Below are 21,345 nucleotides of genomic sequence, written 5' to 3' on the forward strand. Positions count from 1 at the left end.
GTGATCTCTTTATTTTTCTTTTTTTATCTCATATATTTTTATCACAATTTTAACGCCACATTATATTCTATAAATTTCTTGAAATATAACCGATTATTGATAGGAAAAAGCCATATTTTTTTATAACTTGAAGTCTCTTTATCATCCTAATGGTTTAAAATTTTTTCCTATATTTAGTTGAATATATCTTATGTTTTTTCGTCCAAGAATAAAAGCAAAATACTCATAATTGAGATAAGTTAAAGTTGAAATTACAAATTTGATAATTTCAATAAACTAAATGTTTGCTACCCATCACTTTGTGTTAAAAGATTTCATATAATTTGTCACTTTGTGTTAAAAGATTTCATACAATTTGTCTTAAAATTTTACGAGCAAAGATTATAATAAATAAAAATTGAGCTAAATGACGTAATTGATATATATCCCCGGCCGAAAATTGTATTCAAACTAAAGCAACATGAAAATTATAAATATAACCCATTATAGAAAAGAGAGAAAAATCAAAACTTTTTTAATGAGATGTGTGAATAAAGTCAGCCTCTTCCCTAGAAATGAAGTTGAAAGTGGAAGAACCATGGAGATGGAGCTACTGAAACTTCCTCCATTGCAGTATGTAGCATCATCCTCCCTCTAGAGTTCAAATTCACCAACAGCACTCACTCAACTTCGCAATCCCACTTCCAGTTCTGCAGATTCTCAATATGGCGTGGAATCTGATCTTTTGGTTCATCTCTTTCTGTATCAACGTCGCCCTCCTCGTCTTCAACTTTTACCAGGTACCCTCCTTTCTAATCTTCGGAGATCAACCAATTCTATGTTTTTTATATGCTTTCTCTTTGGTTTCCGAGAAAGTTCGAATGCGTCTGCTGAACCCTACCTTGAAGGTTGTTGTCGTGTCTGTCTTGTTATAATCCTGTGGAACTCAGCATTTGGACCCCAATTTGATTGTCCATCTAGATGTGACCTAGATTTTGATTGATGCCATACTGTTTCTGTTGGAGGAAGTTTTTATTGGTTTCTTTGCTTGCTGATGCTGGCTAATAATGGAAGTGGAACCTTCTTACACTCTGATTTCACCGTTTTCTCTCTGGGTTTCTTAAACAAGCTGTAGAACCATCAAATTTATGTCGACGGATTTGGTATTTTGTTAAATTGTGCACTTATTAGCTGTAAGAAATGCATTCGCAAAATGACAACGCCTAGGCATCTGTTGTATATTGAATAGCCAGCCATGTCCAGTGAACCGAATGATCATTTCATTTTCATCTGAGTCAACGATGCACTTTTACTTGTTAAGTAGCCATTAGAGAATGGCTACCCGTATAAGGGTAGCGCAGTTGCCAAGGACTTGGGGTCTCTTGGTCGTATTGGCTTAAAGTCTCAAGTTCGAACCTTCTGACGAGCTTAATACCAAAAATCTTTGATGTCTCTTGGGCCGTGCCCCTGGATATAGGAAGTAAAGCTCCAACTTCAAATTAAAAAAAAAAAATAAAAGAAAAAAAAAGGGAAAAGGTAGCCCTCAGAGAATGTGTGGACAAATGATGTGAAAATGGATTTCAACTTATGTCCCCGCTGGTTATTTGTGGGGTAATGAACTATGATAATGTCTTGTCTCTATTGCTGTTTACATTTGTATGGACATGGTGAATATTTAGAGTTCCTATTTAGGTCAATATCACTGGCCATTTGAAAGAGTAGTATTGATTGCCTAGATACATTTGTGCTTTTCAAGTTTGAAGCATCTAATGGATATGGTTGATCTTTCTGTAGCTTTTGGTATTGACGGATTTGGAGGCAGATTATTTGAACATCTATGATTCATCATCTCGCATTAATAAGCTTGTCATTCCAGAGTTTATAGTGCAAGGAGTATTTTGCTCGCTTTTCCTCTTGACTGGCCATTGGTTCATGTTTCTTATTACCGTTCCTGTCAGCTGCTATCACATAAGATTGTAAGTATTTCTTGAAATTGATACAAAGCATGATGTATATTTTTCTTTTACTGCGTGTTATGGATGAGGCATATTGGTGGAGTTTCTTCGTTGACTTTCTCCTTTTGCTGTTGGAAATGTCATGGATGAGGCTTCTGGCGTTTGTAAAATGAATCAAGCCTGCACTCATATTGTGTATATGTATATATTTTTGTTTGGATATATTCATATTGATCCGGGCCCTTTTTATTTTACAATAAAAAATCTTTGGATTGTAGTTTTTTCTCTTAAAAAACTGCGTTCATTCTTAACTTTTCAGTCTGTCAATGAAAAGTTACGGAAATGGTTATTATATACTTCTTACAGTTTTATTGTTACTATTATCCTTTTACAGTTTTATTATGTTGTTCTGCTATCAAGCACAATATCTTTTAAGATGCGCATATGTAGTGAAAGCTGCTTGGAAGGGTTAGGAACTTTGCATGTTTTCACTCTGAAGTTGAGATGGTCATTTGTAAAACGAGTGAACTGTAGATTCCTGTAATTGTCAAGTTGCTGGGTGTCATTTAAGTTGTTGGAACATTTTTTATTTCCCCCTCAAGATTGAGTCTGTTTCTGCATGATTAAGTGCTTTAGGAGTTTACTGGTGCTTTTTTGAAAAGTATGATAACTAATGGGTACTTATTATTTTAGATATTCAATGGTTAGTGTTTCTGACACCATAATGAGCTCATAAGCTTAGATTTACAGTTTATAATTTCTATTTTAAGTTTTTAATGGGTCTGTTCGACTCCTTCTGGCATGCTTTCAGATTGATTTGATTTGTTCCCCTTTTTTGGGTCGATTCCATGTTTTCTTTTAAATGAAAAAATGAGGAAAAGAAGTTGGTTAGATTCCAAGAAAATGTAAATTATTTTTTCAGAATACTCTTTATAGTAGATGTTCTCTCTGTATTTACTATTTATCTACTTTGTTTTGAAGTTATTCATTTAGTTTTAATCTTGTATTTATAAAGTTGAGTACATTATCATCCAGTTCTCTCAAAAAATGAAAGGTATCTTATCATCCGGTATTTGATTTTTTCAGTTTGTCAGATAAGCATAGGAATCCGAATATCTTTGCCCTAAATAATAATATTAGGACATTGGGAATCTGTTAAGAAAAATTTCAGCTTGTTGAAATGGTATAGAATTAAAGATATGAAATATATAAAAGGCAAACCAAAATCCAAATCAAAATTATAGAAACAATCTAATCAGCATTAACTAAATAAGAGGAAGAATTATGAAGAGCCTGGTAGGACTGTAGGAGCACTACCATCTAAAAGTATGAGATTCCACAACTCTCAAAATTCCTTTTTATTGCTTGGAAGACTCTTCTATTTCTTTTCAACAAAATTTCCGGGAGGGTGGCCTTGATTGCATCAAGCCACTGGGTTTTCTTTCCTTGTCCTTTTTGAAGGATGACCACAGAACAATATTATGGTCTTTAATCCTCCTAGGAAAAGGGAATTGCAGCCAAACATTGCTAAGTTTAAACCAACGAGCAAAAGGCATAGGATACTATTTGGAGATGTAACGATAACTTCACCATTTGCTTGATCAACCAGGTGAGCGGACTCTACTGTGTGCCTCTGAACCTCATCATGTGTACTGATGCCCCAAAGAAATAGAGTCAAATCAAAGATGGCAACCTTTTTTGAGCATTGGAACTTTCAGATCATCTTGCACGACTTGGGTTGAATTGCCACCTCTTTGGCAGTAACTCAGTAAGATTGTGAAATAAAGATTTGCGAGAGAAATGTCCTGAAATATTGAACAACCAGAATTAGAATTATGGGATTTATTAAGCTAAAAGTTACCCAACTTGGATAAAGAGACAACCATTCGGTCTATAAATCTATCATGATAATTCCTTCTGAAATTATCTCTGCCTTCAAACCAGTAATCCTAAATGGTTTTGCCTTTCAGCCAAGGAAAGAAGTCCTTTAATCAAAAGACATAGTGGCAATAGAATCCTGAAGGCCCCTTGGGATATATACCAGAAATGACGTTTGTGCCGCCTTTTATTAGAAATCTTCAAATCCACTTAGCTAATAAGTGTCCATTCCCCATTCTAATATTTCCAATGTATACTCCACCTATATCCAGAGGACGATGCCCAACATATCAATTTACACGATGGCTGCCGCACGCTGTATCCATCCCTCGTCATGGGCATATTAATCATCTTCATCTTTTCAGATGATAAAACAGTCCTTTTCTAATAACATGCTGTCAGAATTGATGCTTGCGGATGAAACATGTCTTTTATTTATTTATATCCTTCAGTATCCGAACTAGCTTGTGCTCACCTCAAATAATCTCATGGGACAATCACTTGATATTACATTTGATCGTCAAGGTAACATAGAGGATATTATATCCTAGGTAGGTGGTTACCATAGTTTGAACTTATTCCTTCCAAGTCCTTTACTATTTACATTGGTCCTTATTAGCCACTAAATCAAAGCATGATAGTTCATGGAACCGTTCTTGTTGACTGACGCATTGGAACTAAAAATTTGTGTAACCAAATAATCTTTCAAATATTTTTATTTTTTTACATATATAACTTTCTCATTGATATATATTGGAGATAAAAACTTTTTTTCTAGTCTTAAAAGATAAAAGAGATAAAAAAAGAAGCAGATTTATAAAAAGTAGAAATTCAACCAAGTATCACTCTTTAAGGTTGGGAGCATCACAATGAAAATTGTGTTGTACCTAACAGACGTAAGAAAAATTATAATTATAAATGGACTATTGATAATTATTGTAATCTCATTCTGCTTTAGGGAGACTTGCAAGCTTTTAATAATACCACTGTAGATGTTGGATACTTTATCGTAATTAATAATACTACCAAAGGTACTCTATCATGTAAGGACAGTAACCCTTATCCTTTCTTTTGTAAAAAGTTAAAAACTTTTAGGCAATAACTAAGTGCTCATTGAATCTTTGGAAATAAAAGCATCAAAGAATTATTCCTTTCTTCATTCTCTATTCCGTCTTACTCTATGGAGCTATTCCAGTATTATACTGAAATTTTTAGAGGCGCCCTCCATCAATTGAAGCATGCCAACTTATTGTTTGAACCTCAGATTCCACATATATGTCTTTAATAGATTTTCAGTGATGGATAGCCATCTACTGCTGGTCTATTTTAGGAATAAAACCAATATTTTCTAATGAGAAGATGGTAAACGGGAAGGAAAAAAAAAGAAAAGAAAAGAAAAGAAGAAAAGAAAAGAAAAAGAAATGCAATTGTATTCCACTAGTTGGACTGTGAATTTCCTTCAAGTATTTCTCCATATTTGTATGCTTATGACATGTAATATCCTATTACAATGTCCCAGGTTCTTGAAGAGGGAGCATCTTATTGATGTCACTGAGGTGTTTAGAGTTCTCAAACGTGAGAAGTATTTTCGTTTGGGCAAGCTTATCTTCTATTTGCTTATGTTCCTCATAGTAATCTTCAGGTTAGATTGCACATTTTCACTCTCTCATTATGCTTTTTCTCTAAACTATTTAGAAGGTAGAATCTTCCTGATTGAAGTTTTCCTTGCTGTTTCTGTATAGAATTATAGTGGCCGCAGGAATGAATTCTGTTTTTGACTCTGCGCCCGAGGATATAGACATTCGCTCCACTGTTCTCGAATTCTAGAGTATTTAGTTAAACCATCTAGCTTGAAATTGAATCCATCATCTGTTTTGAAATGCGTATATGATTTCATGAGAAACAGTCAAATTCTTTATTCATTTCAAAGTTATAAAAAATAATGTTGTTACACTAATTTTGAGATTGTTATGATGGTTTTGGAAGCTTTATACTCAAATCTCTTGTTGTCTTGAACCCAATATTTTGTTAATAATACATTACTCCAGAACAAATCTTGCTTCTTTCTAGCTCTTGCTGGTCCCAATATGCACTATAAGTTTAGTTAGATATAGCATTATTTTGTTTTATGGATGACTCTGCTTCTCGACATCCCGATCCGATTCACGTTCTTTAGCCTATGCTTAATTCTCATTTATTTATCATGGTTTCACTTCTAGTTAGCAATAAAGGTAAAGCACAAAATGAGTCTTACTCATTTCGAACTTCGCCCCTCTTTTAAGTCACTGTCATTCTTACATGTATTGGATTAACATGCAGGCTTACTTTGTCTGCTTTCAACTCATTATCCGATGAAGACGACATCATACACTTATTTTGATTGCTGTTGTTCTGTTAGTGTTATCTGAAGTTTGTATTTACGGGTTCTGTAGCGTGTCTGGTCGATATTCGCACAAAGAAAATGAACTTCTCGCAGCTTCGAACACATTCATTCAAGTTTTTCCTCCCATTATTTGGTTTGGTAGGCTCCAGAAGCAATTTCACTGACTTTGATCCAAGGAAAACTTGTATGTAGGAGGATAGAAATTCATGTTTTCTCCAGTAAAAATGATGTGATTGTAGAATGAGTTTTGGCATTGTAGCATGTAGGAAAATGGTTCAATTAGTTGACATGTGTGATTTGTTTTGGTACCTTGAAAGTTTCAGGGATCTGCAAGATTAGGGTCTCATATTTGCTTATTTTTGGAACATCAGAGTGTCAATTCCTCGGATTCTTATAAGTGAGTTAAAAAATGTCGAGGTCAACCGATATATAGAGGACTCAGCGAAGCATAAGTTTTATATCATCGATATTGTAATGTTTTCATGTCATTTTAGAAAAAGAATATTGTTTCATGTTGATGTTGAATCATTTGATGTGTGTAAATATCGATAAAAATGTTTACATACGTTGATGAAAGTTGTATTATATGCTTTGGAAAATGAGAACATTGCTAGACATGTCATTTGAAAAGATGATCTATCTAGCTCTCATGTAAAAGCAGAGAAATATTCATTGGAATGTACTTTTTTCAACCTCAATGAAGTCTAAGTTTAGAAATATTTGGTAATTAATAAGTTAATTATAGTTATAATAGGTTTAGTGCTTGTTAATTATATTACAACTCTAAAATGCCAACAAGCTATTAATTGAGTTATCTTTAATACTAATGTGTTAGCATATTTAATTTTAATAAATACTTTTTAAAATTTAAGACGTTATTTAATAATGATCTTATGTCTTGTTTTAAAAGTTAAATTTGAAATCTTAGTCGATTTGAATATGGGTGATCAAGCATTGTCAAAAAGGTTGTGAAAAAATTGAGCCAGACGATTAAATCGAAGTTGGTCGGTTCTTTTGGATCCATGAAACACTAATCAATTACCCGATTAAATATAATGTCCAACTTATCTAGGGGTTCTAGGTAATTCTAATTTTCTTATAGATTTTGGTTTTTTTCCATACTAATTATTCTTGAATTTTAAGATATTTATTCTAGAATAATCATAATTATACTTTCTATCTTTTTCCCACAAGTGTCTCTCTCTACATCTAAAAAAAACATGTCGCATAAGAAAATTATCAATCTTTAGTAATGAACATGATTTTAACATAATATCATCCATGTGATATGTTTATGCGTAAAACCAGACGAAGTCGGATTCGATCAAGGTCGAACACATGGAATAACTAACAAATCTCGTCAAGGAATGACATGCACAAAATAGGCAAACACTCCAACGCTCAAGTCATATCAGCTCGGACTCAATATTAAATTCGAGAATGAATTTGATACCTGTCTGTAGAAGTGGCGCCCTCTATTTACAGGTTATGGATCTGACATGCCTTCCGATAGGTGGTTATCGGTGTTGGATAGTAGGTCAGACATGTCTCGAACTGTGGGTCAGACCTAGATGCTAGTCACTCCATAGGATGGCTCCCATAACGAGTTTATGATTAAGTATGTCACCTCGGAATCGTCTGAGGTGGTCTAGTTTTCAGGACGTGTTCAGGTGAACCTCTCTTTGTCGTCCATGTGGCAATGCGATTTTCACCTCCAAACATTAGCCCCCTCTCTGTTGGTCCGAGTTCGACCTGGCAGAGAAGTTTTCCCTTAGGTTTGAAAATCCACCTAAGTGGTGACTTCCGAGATTGAGATAAGAAATGTGACCGTTGGGAAGACAAACGGTCGGTATGATAGCTGTCAGAGCAATTATTAAGTGCTCTAACGCTTGGTATGCTGCTCGATCTAAGCTATTGACCTGGTGATGCGTGTAGGCTAGGATGAATTTTCGGTCCACTATAAGTAGCTTTCTAGATCCAGCTCTGCCTTTCACGCTTTCTGCATTTGAAAAATTATTGACTCTGACCTGGGCAGCTTGGTGCTACACACTTTAGGTCTGTCCTTCTCTTTCGAGATAATATCTACTACTTTTCTTTTACATTTTGGAGGATGTCTAGTTCCAGTAATAGTACAAGTAGTAGCTCGTCCTCCAGGTTAGGTCGGAACCATAACACCTCGTCCCCTAGTGGATTTAACTCTAGCAAGGACTTAGTAAATAGGCTAAATGAAGAGTTAGAGGAGGTGGAGAGTTTTAGGGTTTCGGAGGGGGAAGGCAGTAGCAGTGATGCCTCTGCCTCGGATCAAGGGAATGGGTACCCTTCCAAAATGACTGAGAACTATTTCGACCCCTTCCGTAGGTGTTATAACATCCCTGACTCCATAGGTCTCCGTCTTCCCTTGGAGGGAGAGACAACTGATAATCCTCCTGATGGGTGCGTCACCCTTTACTTAAAGATGTTTGAGTTTCGTTTTAGGCTACCTCTTCACCCTTTGGCCCAAGAATTCTTCAGTAGAGTCGGTTTCGCGCCCTCAGATCGCCCCCAATGAATGGGGCGTTCTTTTTGAATTAGTAGTCCTATGGTGACTTAGGTGCCGAGAAATCGAGGACACTGCATTGCTCAATGCCGAGTAGCTCTTAGCATGCTTCGAGGTTAAAAGAATCTTGAAAAAACCTAGACGCTTTTATCTTTGTGCGAGGAAAGGTGTAGAGGCATAATTAAGGGCCCATCGTCAATAAAACGGTGGAAGATGAAGTGGTTTTATGCCTCTGGGGAATGACTTGCATTGGACGAGCAAGACCAGCCCTTTTACAACGTACCCCGTAGGTTCGGATAAGTAAGAAATCACTCTAGATAATTGTCTCTGATTGGTATCTCGGTCCCTTCCTTTCTTTAGACTTTGCTTATACTTCGCAGTTGCCATCAAGACAATCCCGACCCTAACCATGCAAACTTTCGAATTTGAGATACTTCAAGGACCGCTACAAAAGGGGTGACAGGTCGGAACCTTGTTGACCGACAAACTCTTGTTTGCTTCTGGACTTTTGGACTATACCTTAGCATCAAACCTGTCGGTCTAGGCCTTACGACCGAATTCCGAGCTAGGTAGCCTAGTCTCGGCAAATCCGAATTAAGATGTAGCGTTTCCTTGAACTTTGTCCTAATTTTATCGTTCTCTTTCATGTAACAATGATGTGTAAGTTCGAAGGTTGCACCGAGCTCGAGCTCGAGGGTGGTCGAGACAACTCTAGAGGTTGTGATCGGTTTGGAGTGTGCCCGATACGCACCAACTGCTGATGAACAGCGGGGTGACCCCACTTTGATGTATTAGAGGTCCCTCCCTTGCGATCTGTCTGAGAGGGGGGGCTTTCTCCAAAGAAGACCAAGAAGAAGAAGAGAAAGACTACTTCTTCTAAGGGAGTTGTGGTCGAGCAAAGGTGCAGCGGGATTGTCGACCATACCGAGGACCCCGAGGCCAGGATGGGGGGTACCTTGGACATTGAGATGAGGTTTCGGATAGAAACTTCAAGCGCCAGGGTGAAGGACATGGTGGCACAAATGGGAAGTGCAAGTTATGCTTGGTGCATGAGGCACGCTTCAAAGTTTGTTAGTGTTGCTGGGTCGGCCATCCAATAGATGACCGATTATGCGGCTGAGGTGAGTCTTCACGTTCCCTTTCTCTCTCTTTTCGCTTTGGAATATTTTTGAGCTAACCATCTCGGTTTGCGCAGACTCATGCCGCAGTCTGCCACGTCGCCGTCATGATGAAGGTTGAGCTGGACGGTCACGACAGGCTAATTGAGAAGGGGAGGGGAGCTTTATCTACCGAAAACATGGCCTTAGTGAAGAGGAGCCATGTGACAGTGAAAGGTCTAGAGCTTGAGAATTTTTTGCTCCTGAGGCGCAACGACCTCCTGATCAAAGACATTACTGCTTCGAAGGCCGAGATGGAGAAGCGGGAGACTAATCTCAAAGATGGCGAATTCCTGAAGAACACCTTTCGAGCTCGCCAGACTTCGACCACTTCACGAAGGACTTTAGTGATGCTTGATTCAAATTTCTAATGGAAGGTATCAAGGATATCGCTCATGGCCTCGACCTCGGCCCCATGAAGCAGAGGTATGTAGAGAAGTGGGCTTCTGGTCCTAACGGATCGCCTGGCCCTGAAGGGCTTGTAGCGTGGTACTTGAGGGAGTTAGACTCCGAGCCCGAGGCTAAAGATAGAGAGATGACTCAAGGTAGTCATGCCATTCGGGTTACCCAAAATGGGAGCGAGGTGGCGCCAAGAGCCAGCACGACCATTGTCTCAGAAAGCAACGTTTCCAACCTCTTTAGAGGTCGACCTGCTAGCCTCCCAAGGGAGCTTAACTCGCATCTTTGAACCTCTATGAATAGAACTCTTCTCATGTTTTCAATTATTTTTTTGTACTTATCTCCCTCTCTCTTTCTTTGTACGCCAGTTCAGCCGGGGCATATATACCTCGACCACTTATCAATGAAATGTCTGACTTTGAGATTTCTTGTTGAGCTCTTGTTCTGTGCTTTTCCATCTTTACTTCGACCATTGATTTTTCATTTGCTTCTTACATAACCTTGATTTGGAATGATCTGGAAGATATTGATGGTAGAGAAACATAGTAGGGGGTCCGAATTGTGCATTCATGTCGCACCTCGCACCCCGGGACCTGTCATACATGACCCCTATTTGATTGTAGGTCAAACCGGTAACTAAGGGAGACGTAGAATCAAATCGTGAAATCCTCGTTATTATTACCCTCTTGAATATTTACACAAGTCCGCAAACTTGGACTTTTTCATAATTTAGGGATAATAACACTTGAGGTGCTCTACATCCCATGGATGTGGAAGTAGCTCTCCTAGGTTGGCCAACATGTACGTGTTTGGACGTACAACACCTTTAATTTCAAAGGGTCCTTCCTAGGTTGGATCTACTACGCCAACATGCTGTTGGATTTTTCAAAGGACTAAGTGTCTGACTTGAAAAGTTTGAGGTTGGACAAGAGCATTGTAGTGTCACGCCATTATTCTATTCTGGTATTCTGCCATTGGGACAACTCTCACTTCTCATCCAGCATGAGGTTGAGAAGAAATTCTTCATCATTTGCGTGTTGGTCAAAGTGATTGATTCTCTTCATTGACATTCCAATTTCCACGGGCACTACAGTCTTGGAACTGAAGGCCAGGGAGAATTGAGTTTCTCCTGTTGATTTGCATGGTGTAGTACGGTACAATCGGATGACTTCGGGGAGCTCCTCGGCCCACCTACCCATTCTTGCATCAAGCCCTAATTTTAGGCAACACTTTATGATTTTGTTTATTTCTTCAACTTACCCATTAACCTTTGGGTGGGCGGAGACGAACTGAGGTGACTAATACCAAGTTAGGAACAAAACTCTTCAAACTTGGCATTGTCAAACTACTTGCCATTATCTGTTACTATGGCATTTGGTATGCCCAAGCGATATACGATGTTGTCCAGACGAAGCTCGTAATTTTGGCTCAATTATGCTTGCAAGCAGCTCATCCTTGGCCCAATTGATAAAGTAGTCGATTGCTACGACTGCATACTTTGTCTGCGCTTTGCCTATGGGGAAGGATTTTATTAGGTCGATCCCCCACTGGGGGAATGGCCATGGGGAAATGCTGGGGGTTAGCAACTCGGGCGGTTGATGAATGATATTGGCAAAATGCTGACAATTGTCACATGTCTTGACAAATTGTTTTGCATCCTGCTCTACGGTCAACCAATAATACCCTAGTCGGATGACTTTGGCTGCTAACGACCTGGACCTCGAGTGGTTTCCACATACGCCCTCATGAATTTTTCTAAGCACATAATTTACTTCTTCAACGATCAAACATTTTAAGAGGGGCAGAGAGAATCTGCGTTTGTACAGTTTTCCATCTTAGAGTACGTATTTTGCTGCTCTGCGGCCAAGCTTCTTTGCCTCTTTTGGATCAATTGGGGCACCACCCAAAAGGTCTGCCTTAAGTGGATCCATCTGGGATGGAGGTTCAGCGTCAACCTCCATCATATTTAGTTCTAGAATTGAAGGAGCATTGAGTATCTTAATAGGGACTAACATAGCTAGGTCGGTGTCGTATACCGAGGTTAACTTCGCCAAGGTATCTGCATTTGAATTCTCGGACCACGGTATTTGATGGATGTCGTACTACTTGAACTGGGCAAGGTGTGCTCGCACCTTGCTCAAGTATTTCTCTATACGTGGATCATTCGTCTGATATTCCTCCTGTAATTTGATTCACAACGAGCTGTGAATCACTGTATACTTGAATATTTTAGGCTCCAAGTCCCTCGGCCATGCACAATTCGGCTGCCCTCGTACTCGACCTCATTATAAGAGGTGCGAAAATTGAAGTGCAAAGCATATTTAAAGCGCATTTCATATGGTGCGAGTAAGAGCATTCATGCTTTGCACCCTTTGTCATTTGAGGATCAATCAACATACATGGTCCATTGTGGATCGCTTTCTGGGTCTGAGATACTGGGGGGTGTGAGCTCGACTATAAAGTCGGCAACGATCTGCCCCTTCATGGCTGTTATTGGTTCAAATGAGATGTCGTACTCGCTCAACTCGACTGCCCATTTTATCTAACAGCCTAATGTCTCTGGCTTGTGGAAAACTTATCTCACTAGGAGGTTAGTCAGCACTGTCACGATATGAGCTTCGTAGTGTTAGGTTTGGTGCCCTAAGCTCGTGTATTTGTAATTTATGAAGAAATTATTTATTCAATAAAGAGTTATCTTATTATTTTTTTGCATTACTCGTATTCCAATAAACTAAGATCCAAAGTTATTGAATATACGTGGAACGGTATATATTTGATATACAATATATATTTAATATACAATGTATATATTTGATATACAGTATATATTTAATATACAATGTACATATTTGATATACAATATATATTCGATATATAAGTGGATAATGTGCCAGTAATAATCTAAATGGTCTATAGTACACGGATAAGGTTAGGTACCTTACTTGGTAACATTAGGGATACAGCCCGCTTTGTAACAGTTACAAACGACTCTGTCCAGGTCGTTCATGTAGTGATATGCGAGCGGGGGTATCCTATACAATGAGTTTGTATAAGACCAAACCGCGAAATCATTAATCAATAGTTGTAACACCGTTAACTATTTAGATTAATATTTCACAGGATGATCATGTAACTCGATCTTAATCCTGAGTAAGTTACGAACTTCTGTCTACGAGGATTCATCCTTTGATTTGTATGGGTGAGAGTAGCCCGAGTTTCCGACTAAACAATTGGGGACGGAACTAAGCAGGGAGTTGGGAACGTAACTACACGAGATAAAATTCACTCCTTCTCGACTTTAGGAAAGTAGATGAGTGTTTCCTTAAGGATTGACTCTGGGACTTGAACAAGGGGCCCCACCATCTCACTTGTCAGAGAGGGAATTCTAATTATTGGTTAGACCATAACTGGATTGTTCATTAGAAGATAAGTGATACTTAAGGTACAAGAAGTTAACCCAAGGATAAAATTGTAATTTGACCAAGATGAGGTTACGAACATTCGTGAAGGATCGATTTACCGTCAATGGTCAATTTCCGTGAACACGAAATATTATGTAGTGAGAAGATTGCAGCTGCAGATCTTTAGTTGAATGATCTGCAGTTAACGAATGTTGGTTAATTTGGTTAACGAGTTTAATCAATTAACCTCGTATCGTTGGAGCTTCTGATCTATAGGCCCATTAAGTCCCCTTGCTAGCTCACACCAGGTAAAACAAGGATCAAGATTTTAGGAGAATTTGAAATGTTCAAATTATATATTAGAGAATGTATATAATGTATATTATGATACATTATCTATATAGTTTATTTTTTTAATAAAGATTCAATAACTAAACTATATGTTATGAGAGAAATATTTGAATATGATTCAAATAATTAATATGAATTGGATTCATATTAAAACGATAGGTTATACAAGAGAGATACATTTGAATATGATTCAATATATAGTTTCAATTAAATATGTGAATTTAATTAAAAGTTAAATAATTAATTGTTAATTATTTAATTAATATTTGGATTTAAATTAATTAATTAATTATTAATTGTTAATTAGATTAACAATTATTAATTAAATTAATTAGATTAATAATTAATCATTAAATTTATTAATTGTTAATTGATTTAACTAATTTGTTTTTTATTAATTAAATTAAAAGAAGAAGATATCCTTATGGTCTTGAGATTTTCCCTAGATTTAGGAGAAGATATTCTATATCCAAAATGATAAGATATCCTAATGATCTTAGGATTTTCCCTGTCTATAAATATAACAGTAAGTTGAACCCTAAAGGAAGGCTAAAAAATCTCTCAACTCTCTTACTCTCTCAATCCTTTGGAATTGGATCCCATAATCCGGATTCTCGACCGAGAGACATAGTGAGGAAGATCAAATGGTATTGTCTCATTGGGATTACACGAAAAAGAGTTTTCAAAGGTAAAATCCAACATTCTTCCCTGTTTTATATTTTTCTGTGTTTTAAATTTCAAAATAAATTCAAGAACGCGTTCTACTATTTCCGCTCCGAGATTCACATCCCCTTCAAGAAGTACGACGTAGTTGCTCATAGGGACGTATCTATCCGTCACGGTCTCGTCAAGATCGATTTCTATCCATATGTCTTTGTATTGACCTAAGACGTCAAGCTGCTATTACTAGGACGATGGCAGTTTCTCCAATTAGGGATACCTTGTCTTGGCCTCGGTCATAACTTTAGTTGTATAATAAATTGGACTCTAGTACCCACCAACTTACTTGACGAGCACAAAATTGACCAAACTCTCGGACACGACCAAGTATAATTGTAACTTGTCACTAGGCATGAGCTTGGCAAATAATGAGGCCGAGCTAAAATAGGCCTTAAGCTGCTCGAAAGCCTCCTGACAGGACAACGAGATCTTGAAGAAAGGCAAGCACTTGTAGTTCATCTGGACACAAATCTGTTAAGGGTAGCAATCCTCCCATTAAGGCATTGTAACTGTTTCAAGATCTTCAAAGCTTGCATTTCAAGCACAGCCTTAATTGGTTGGGTTTGGTGCTCTTAGCTCGTGTATTTGTAATTTATGAACAAATTATTTATTCAATAAAGAGTTATCTTATTATTTCTTTGCATTACTCGTATTTCAATAAACTAAGATCCAAGGTTAATTAATGTAACTAAAACAATATATATTTGATATAGATTAAATATTTAATATACAATGTATATATTTGATATACAGTATATATTTGATATACAATATATATTTAATATACATTGTATATTTAATATACATTGTATATTTTTGATATATTTTTTTGAAATAATTGTATATTTTTGATATACAGTATATATATAGTATATATTTGATATACAAGTGGATAATGTTCCAGTAATAACATAAATAGTCTATAGTACATGGATAAGGTTGGGTACCTTATTCTGGTAACACTATGGATACAACCCGCTTTGTAATAGTTCCAAACGACTTTATCCGGGTCGTTCATGTAGAGACATGCGAGTGAGAGTATCCTATACAATGAGTTTGCATAAGATCGGACTGTGAAATAATTAATCATTGGCTCTAACACCGTTAGTCATTAGATTGTTATCTCATAGCTAGGATGACCAGATAACTCGATCTTAATCTTGAGCGAGTTATGGACTCCTGTCTATAAGGGATCGTCCTTTGATTTCTATAGGTGAGAGTGGCCCGGTTGTTGACTCAATAATCCTACCATTTTGGGGACGAGACTGAGTAGGGAGCTGGGAACATAACTAATCAAGATTGAATTATCTCATTCTCCACTTTAGGAAAGTAGATGAGTGTTCTCGTAAGGATTAACTCCGGGACTTGAACAAGGGGCCTCACCCTCTCATTGGCCCGAGAGGAACTTTCAGTTATTGGTCGGACCGTAACTGGATTGTTCATTAGATGATCAATGGTAGTTAAGGTACAAGAAGTAATCCAGAGGTAAAATGGTAATTTGACCTAGCTGAGGTTACGAGCACTTGTGAAAGATTAATTTATCATCAATAGTCAATTTCCGTGGACACGAAATATTCTGCAGTGAGAAGAGTACATTTGCATATCTTTAGTGGAATGATATTTAGTTAACAAATGTTGGTTAATTTGGTTAATGAGTTTAATCAATTAACCTCGTATCGTTGGAACTTCTTATTTGTAAGTTCATTAGGTCCTCTTGCTAGTTCACAATGGGTAAAACGAGGGTCGAGATTTTGAGAGAATTTGAAAATTTCAAATTAATATCAGAGAATGTATATAATGTATATGATGATACATTATATATGTAGTTTACTTTTTAATAAAGATTCAATAATTAAACTATATGTTAGAGAGAAATATTTGAATATGATTCAAATAATTAATATGAATTGAATTCATATTAAAACTATAAATTATACGAGAGAGATGAATTTGAATATGATTCAAATATATAGTTTTAAATTAAATATGTGATATTTAATTAAAAGTTAAATAATTAATTGTTGATTAATTAATTAATTAATTATTAATTAGATTAATAATTAATAATTAATTAATTGTTATTTTATTAAATTAATTTGTTTTTATTAATTAAATAAAAGTAAGAAGATATAGATTTCCCTAGATTCAGGAGAAGATATCTTATATCAAAAAGGATAAGGTAACCTGATGGTCTTAGAATTTTTCCTCTCTATAAATATATAAGTTTAACCTTAAAGGAAGGCTAAAATAAATGTCTAACTCTCGTACTCTCTCAATCCCTTGCAATTAGATCCCACAATCCAGAATCTCGATCGAGAGACTTAGCGAGTAAGATCAAGTGGTGTTGTATCATTGAGATTATATGAAAAAGAGTCTTCATAGGTAAAATCCAACATTCTTCCCTGTTTTATATTTTTCTGCGTTTTAAATTTCAAAAGAAATTCAAGAACACATTCTACTACTTCCACTCCGAGAGTCACATCCTCTTTAGGATCTTCTCTGAGTTGACTTCTATTCCTCGGTAATTTACCATGAAACCAAGGAATTTGCTCGGAGATACCCCAAAAGCACACTTAGCAGGGTTGAACTTCATCTGGTACTTACTCAACACTCTGAATGTCTTGGTCAAATCAGCCAGGTGCGACCTCGAGTGTCTATTTTTGACAAACATGTCATCCACATATACCTCCATATTGAGTCTGATCTTATTGACAAACATTTTGTTTACCATCCTTTGATAGATCGCATCTGCATTTTTAAGCCCAAACGACATGACGTTGTAGCAGTACAACCCTTGGTCGGTTATGAAGGAAGTGTGAACTTAATCTGACACATGCATCTTTATTTGGTTGTATTCGGAGTATGCATCCATGAATGTGAGCAGTTCGTGCCCGACCGTGGAATCTATGAGCTGGTAAAATCAGGGGAGTGGGAAACAGTCTTCAGGGCATGCCTTATTTAAATTAGTAAAATCTACACACATTCTCCACTACCCATTGGATTTGTTTTATTAAGACTACGTTAGAGAGCCACTCAGGATATATAACTTCTTTAATATATTGAGCTTTAAGTAACTTCCTCAACAATTATATCACTCCTCTATTTATTTATAGGTCTTTTCTTTTGCTTAACAAGTCGAAATGATAGATCGATGTTGGGCGGTGCACCATCGCATTGGGGCCGATGTCAAGCATATCTTAGTAAGACCATGCAAAGACATATGCATTAGCTCAGAGGAATTTGATGACCTCTTCCCTCTCGGTGGTCCCCAATTTGGTGTTTATGCTAACTAGTCTTCCAAGAGTCAGTAAGGGAAGAAACTTGAGCTTTTCTACTGGCAGGCCATGTTCCGGGTGAAGTGTTTCGTGCAGGTCAGCCTTTTCTGTTTTAACACATACAACCGAGCCTTTCAGAGCTGCTGCATAGCATTCTTGTTTCGGACCACTTTGACCCCATTCGAAGTAGGGTACTTCAAGGTTTGGTGCATGGTCGAAGGTATAGCCTAAAGTGCATAGATGACAGGTTGGCCAAATATAACATTAGAGGCAGACTTACCATCCACCACTATGAACTCGACAATCTTTATGACTTGGGTGTCACCTTGCACAATTGTAATGGGAAGACCAATACATCTTTCTAGCGTGATAGTTTCCCCTACAAATCCGACTAGAGGAGTCAAACTCTTGTTCAGTTGTGCCCTGGTCCACTCTAAGTGAACATAGGTTGTCAAAGACAAAATATTAGCAGATGCCCTCCGTCGACGAGTACTCTTCTGACCTGAACGTGATCGATCATTTGCAAGATGACAAAAGCATCATTATGAGGAGAGTGGATGCTTTCCAGATCAGCGTTTGAGAATGAGATCGGGCAGGTTGGACTCTTCACATGTGAGGCATAGATTTCATGTCTGGCCTTTCTCGCCAGTTTTTTTTTCTTTTTTGAAATGGCCCCCACTTGGGCCCCCGAAAATTGTATTGATGATAGCAGGCCGGTCATCTCTTCGAGGTGGTATCCTGGAACGCCTTCTTTCATCATTCTTCTCAAAAGAGTTCGATTTGGGTTTGCCGACAAATTTTTTACATTAACCATCCTGTATGAGGTCTTCAATTTGGCGTTTAAGCTCAAAACAGGTTCAGGTGTCATGGCCATGATACCTATAGAAGTGACAATACTTTCCCTTGTCACATTTATCTAGATTTTCTTTGAGCTTGTCGGGACGTTTTAGCAGCTCTCCATCCTGGTTTCTTCAATATTTGAAAGAATCTCAAAAATCGGGATCATGGTTTGGGTGTACCTTTCATAGGACAAACTCCTACTTGTTTCGGAGTCAGAACGTCTATAGTCGGGGTGGCCCTAGGAGGATTGGGGTGTAGAGCCCCTATCCTTCTACTTCGAGTATGAGTTGCCTTTCTCAAGGCGGCTTGACTTCTTCTGATCGGATTTCTTATTTGTCCTACTTATCTTGGTTTTGAGTAGCTCTTGACCATCAATGACCTTTTTGGCCTTTTGCAGGACTTCAACAAATGTGGCAGGTGCCTCCTCACCTAATCTAATAGTTAAAGTTTGATCTGTCAGGTCGGTGAGGAAGTAGCACATAGCAGAATCATCCAAGCAATGGGAGACCTTCAATTGTTCCTCGTCGAACCTGGTCACGTACTCTTTGAGCGTATCACCCTCATTTGGTCTGATGGTAGCGAGGTGAGTCACCGTTTTTTTTGTCATAGTGCCGAGATGAGAACTGACTGATAAACTCCTTTCAAGCTGACTATAGGTCGAGATCGACCTGGCCGATAGCTTCTGGTTCCACAAATTGGCATTTTCAGTTAAGGCGATCTTGAATGCACGACACTTTATGACATCATTGGCCGCTTGAAAGTCCATGAGGTTTTCAAAGACCTCGACATAGTTCTTCGGGTCCTTATACCCATTATAAGATTTCATGGCGAGCATTTTGAACTTGCTCTAAATTGGAGTATCTAGGACGTCCTAGGTGAATGGTGATTCGCTAGGCTCGCCATCATCGGAGACACTTTCTTTCTTCTCACACTTTTGTTTCAGGACTTCGGCCTGAGCATTGAACCTTCTCTTCATCAGGTCGAACTCTTCCCTCGTGATTACTCCTTGCAACTCGACAGGAGTATATTGCGACTGGGCTTTGTCGTTCTGATTCTTTTGCGAATAGCTCAGGGAGGCATCCGCACCCTTTAGGGTGGGGCCCTTCCCTTTTTTGTCCACGAGATAGTTTCCCAGGTCGTCTTCACGATGACTATAATCACAATCGTCATTTATAGGGTTGTCTTCATCATCAGGGTGCTGATTGGGGTCGCAAGTCTCATCCTGAAAGCGGTGTTCTTCATCTTCGTCTAGATTATGATAAGGAGAACCTATTCTAGTTGCATGCAATAGATTATTGTACAACTCCTCTATGGTTCGTACTTGGGTATGCATGTCTTTCAGTTCGAGCTGCATGGCAGCAAGGACATTAGGATCTACGTGACGGTGAGACCTTTGTGCTATCTTCTTTGTAGCTCCACCTCGTGTTTGGTGAGCAGTTTTGCCCTAGCGAAGTGGAATGTAAGGAAGAGGTGGGTGAACAGTGTAGGCTGACCTACGGAGCTAGTCGCCCATGGGATCGCCTTGCACACACTACTCAATAACTTTGGAGTTCACCTCGCGCTGGAGTTTTGGATCTTCATTGTCAATGCGGCGGCTCGGATGGTCGAGCCAGTAGACACTGCAAGTGGTGCGATTTTACCTTTTGGTAGTAGGGATGACTTCAGATGTCCTTCCCCACAGACGATGCCAAATGTTGATGCGTAAAATCAGATAAGGTTGGACCAGGTCAAGGTCGGACACGTGGAATAGCTAACAAGCCTCGTCAAGGAATGACCTGTACTAGATAGGTAAACACTCCGATACTCAAGTCAGTATCAGCTCGGACTCAATATTAAGTTCGAGATTTAATTCGATACGTGGTACTCTCTATTTATAGGTTATGGAACTGACATGCCTTTCGACAATCGGTTATCGATGTCGAACAGTAGGTCAAACATGTCTCAAACTGTGGGTTGGACTTGGATGCTGGTCGCACCGCAGGATGGTTCCCATAATGAGTTTATGACTAAGTATGCCACCTCGAAACTGTCCGAGGTGGTTTGGTTTTCAAGACGTGTCCAAGTGGACCTCTCTTTGTCCTCCACGTCGTGGACCTCTCTTTGTCCTCCACGTCGCGATGTAATTTTTACATCCAAACATGATATAAGACTAACTACAAAGAAATTTTTGCCAATCAGAGCATAGCTCAGTGGGTTATGACACATGTATCCAACCATTAGATTGAGAGTTCGAATCTATATTCACAAAAAGACTTTCACATTTTTATCTCATATTAGTGCATTCTCATTAATATTGAATATACCATCTAATGCTTGTTAAAACTCATTCCCCTCTATCTCTCTCTATAATATATCACCACTTAATAGAAAAGTGAGGTGACAAATTAATAGGTGATTGTATTATTCTAACTTATATTTTCAAATGAGGTGTAAAAAAAAAAGAAAAAAAAACTTTTCTATACTATATTATC

At 37.9% G+C, this 21,345-nt stretch overlaps 1 protein-coding gene across 2 annotated transcripts; it reads left to right on the forward strand.

Annotated features, from left to right (window-relative positions):
* The first annotated feature begins 498 nt into the window (after nt 1-498).
* On the forward strand, nt 499-6,658 carry LOC111019577 (Cornichon family protein). Of its 2 annotated transcripts, XM_022295973.2 has the most exons (5): nt 499-612; nt 688-779; nt 1,774-1,955; nt 5,332-5,454; nt 5,555-5,875. In XM_022295973.2, the coding sequence occupies exons 2-5, from the start codon at nt 705-707 to the stop codon at nt 5,637-5,639; spliced, it is 465 nt and encodes a 154-aa protein (XP_022151665.1). In that variant the 5' UTR covers nt 499-612; nt 688-704; the 3' UTR covers nt 5,640-5,875. The 2 variants fall into 2 exon arrangements, with proteins under 2 accessions (XP_022151665.1, XP_022151666.1); XM_022295974.2 differs by lacking the exon at nt 5,555-5,875 and adding an exon at nt 6,132-6,658 and having other exon boundaries at nt 508-779.
* Nucleotides 6,659-21,345: the final 14,687 nt, after the last annotated feature.

Source organism: Momordica charantia (genome assembly GCF_013281855.1).
Source record: "Momordica charantia cultivar OHB3-1 chromosome 1 unlocalized genomic scaffold, Mcharantia_2.0 BLBB01000001.1, whole genome shotgun sequence".
Classification (NCBI taxonomy): Eukaryota; Viridiplantae; Streptophyta; class Magnoliopsida; order Cucurbitales; family Cucurbitaceae; genus Momordica; species Momordica charantia.

Coding starts and splice junctions, on each gene's coding strand:
- LOC111019577 (XM_022295973.2), top strand. CDS start 705: ATGGCGTGGAATCTGATCTTTTGGTTCATCTCTTTCTGTATCAACGTC. Junction 1,956..5,331: donor AGCTGCTATCACATAAGATT/GTAAGTATTTCT, acceptor ACAATGTCCCAG/GTTCTTGAAGAGGGAGCATC. Junction 5,455..5,554: donor TTCCTCATAGTAATCTTCAG/GTTAGATTGCAC, acceptor GTTTCTGTATAG/AATTATAGTGGCCGCAGGAA.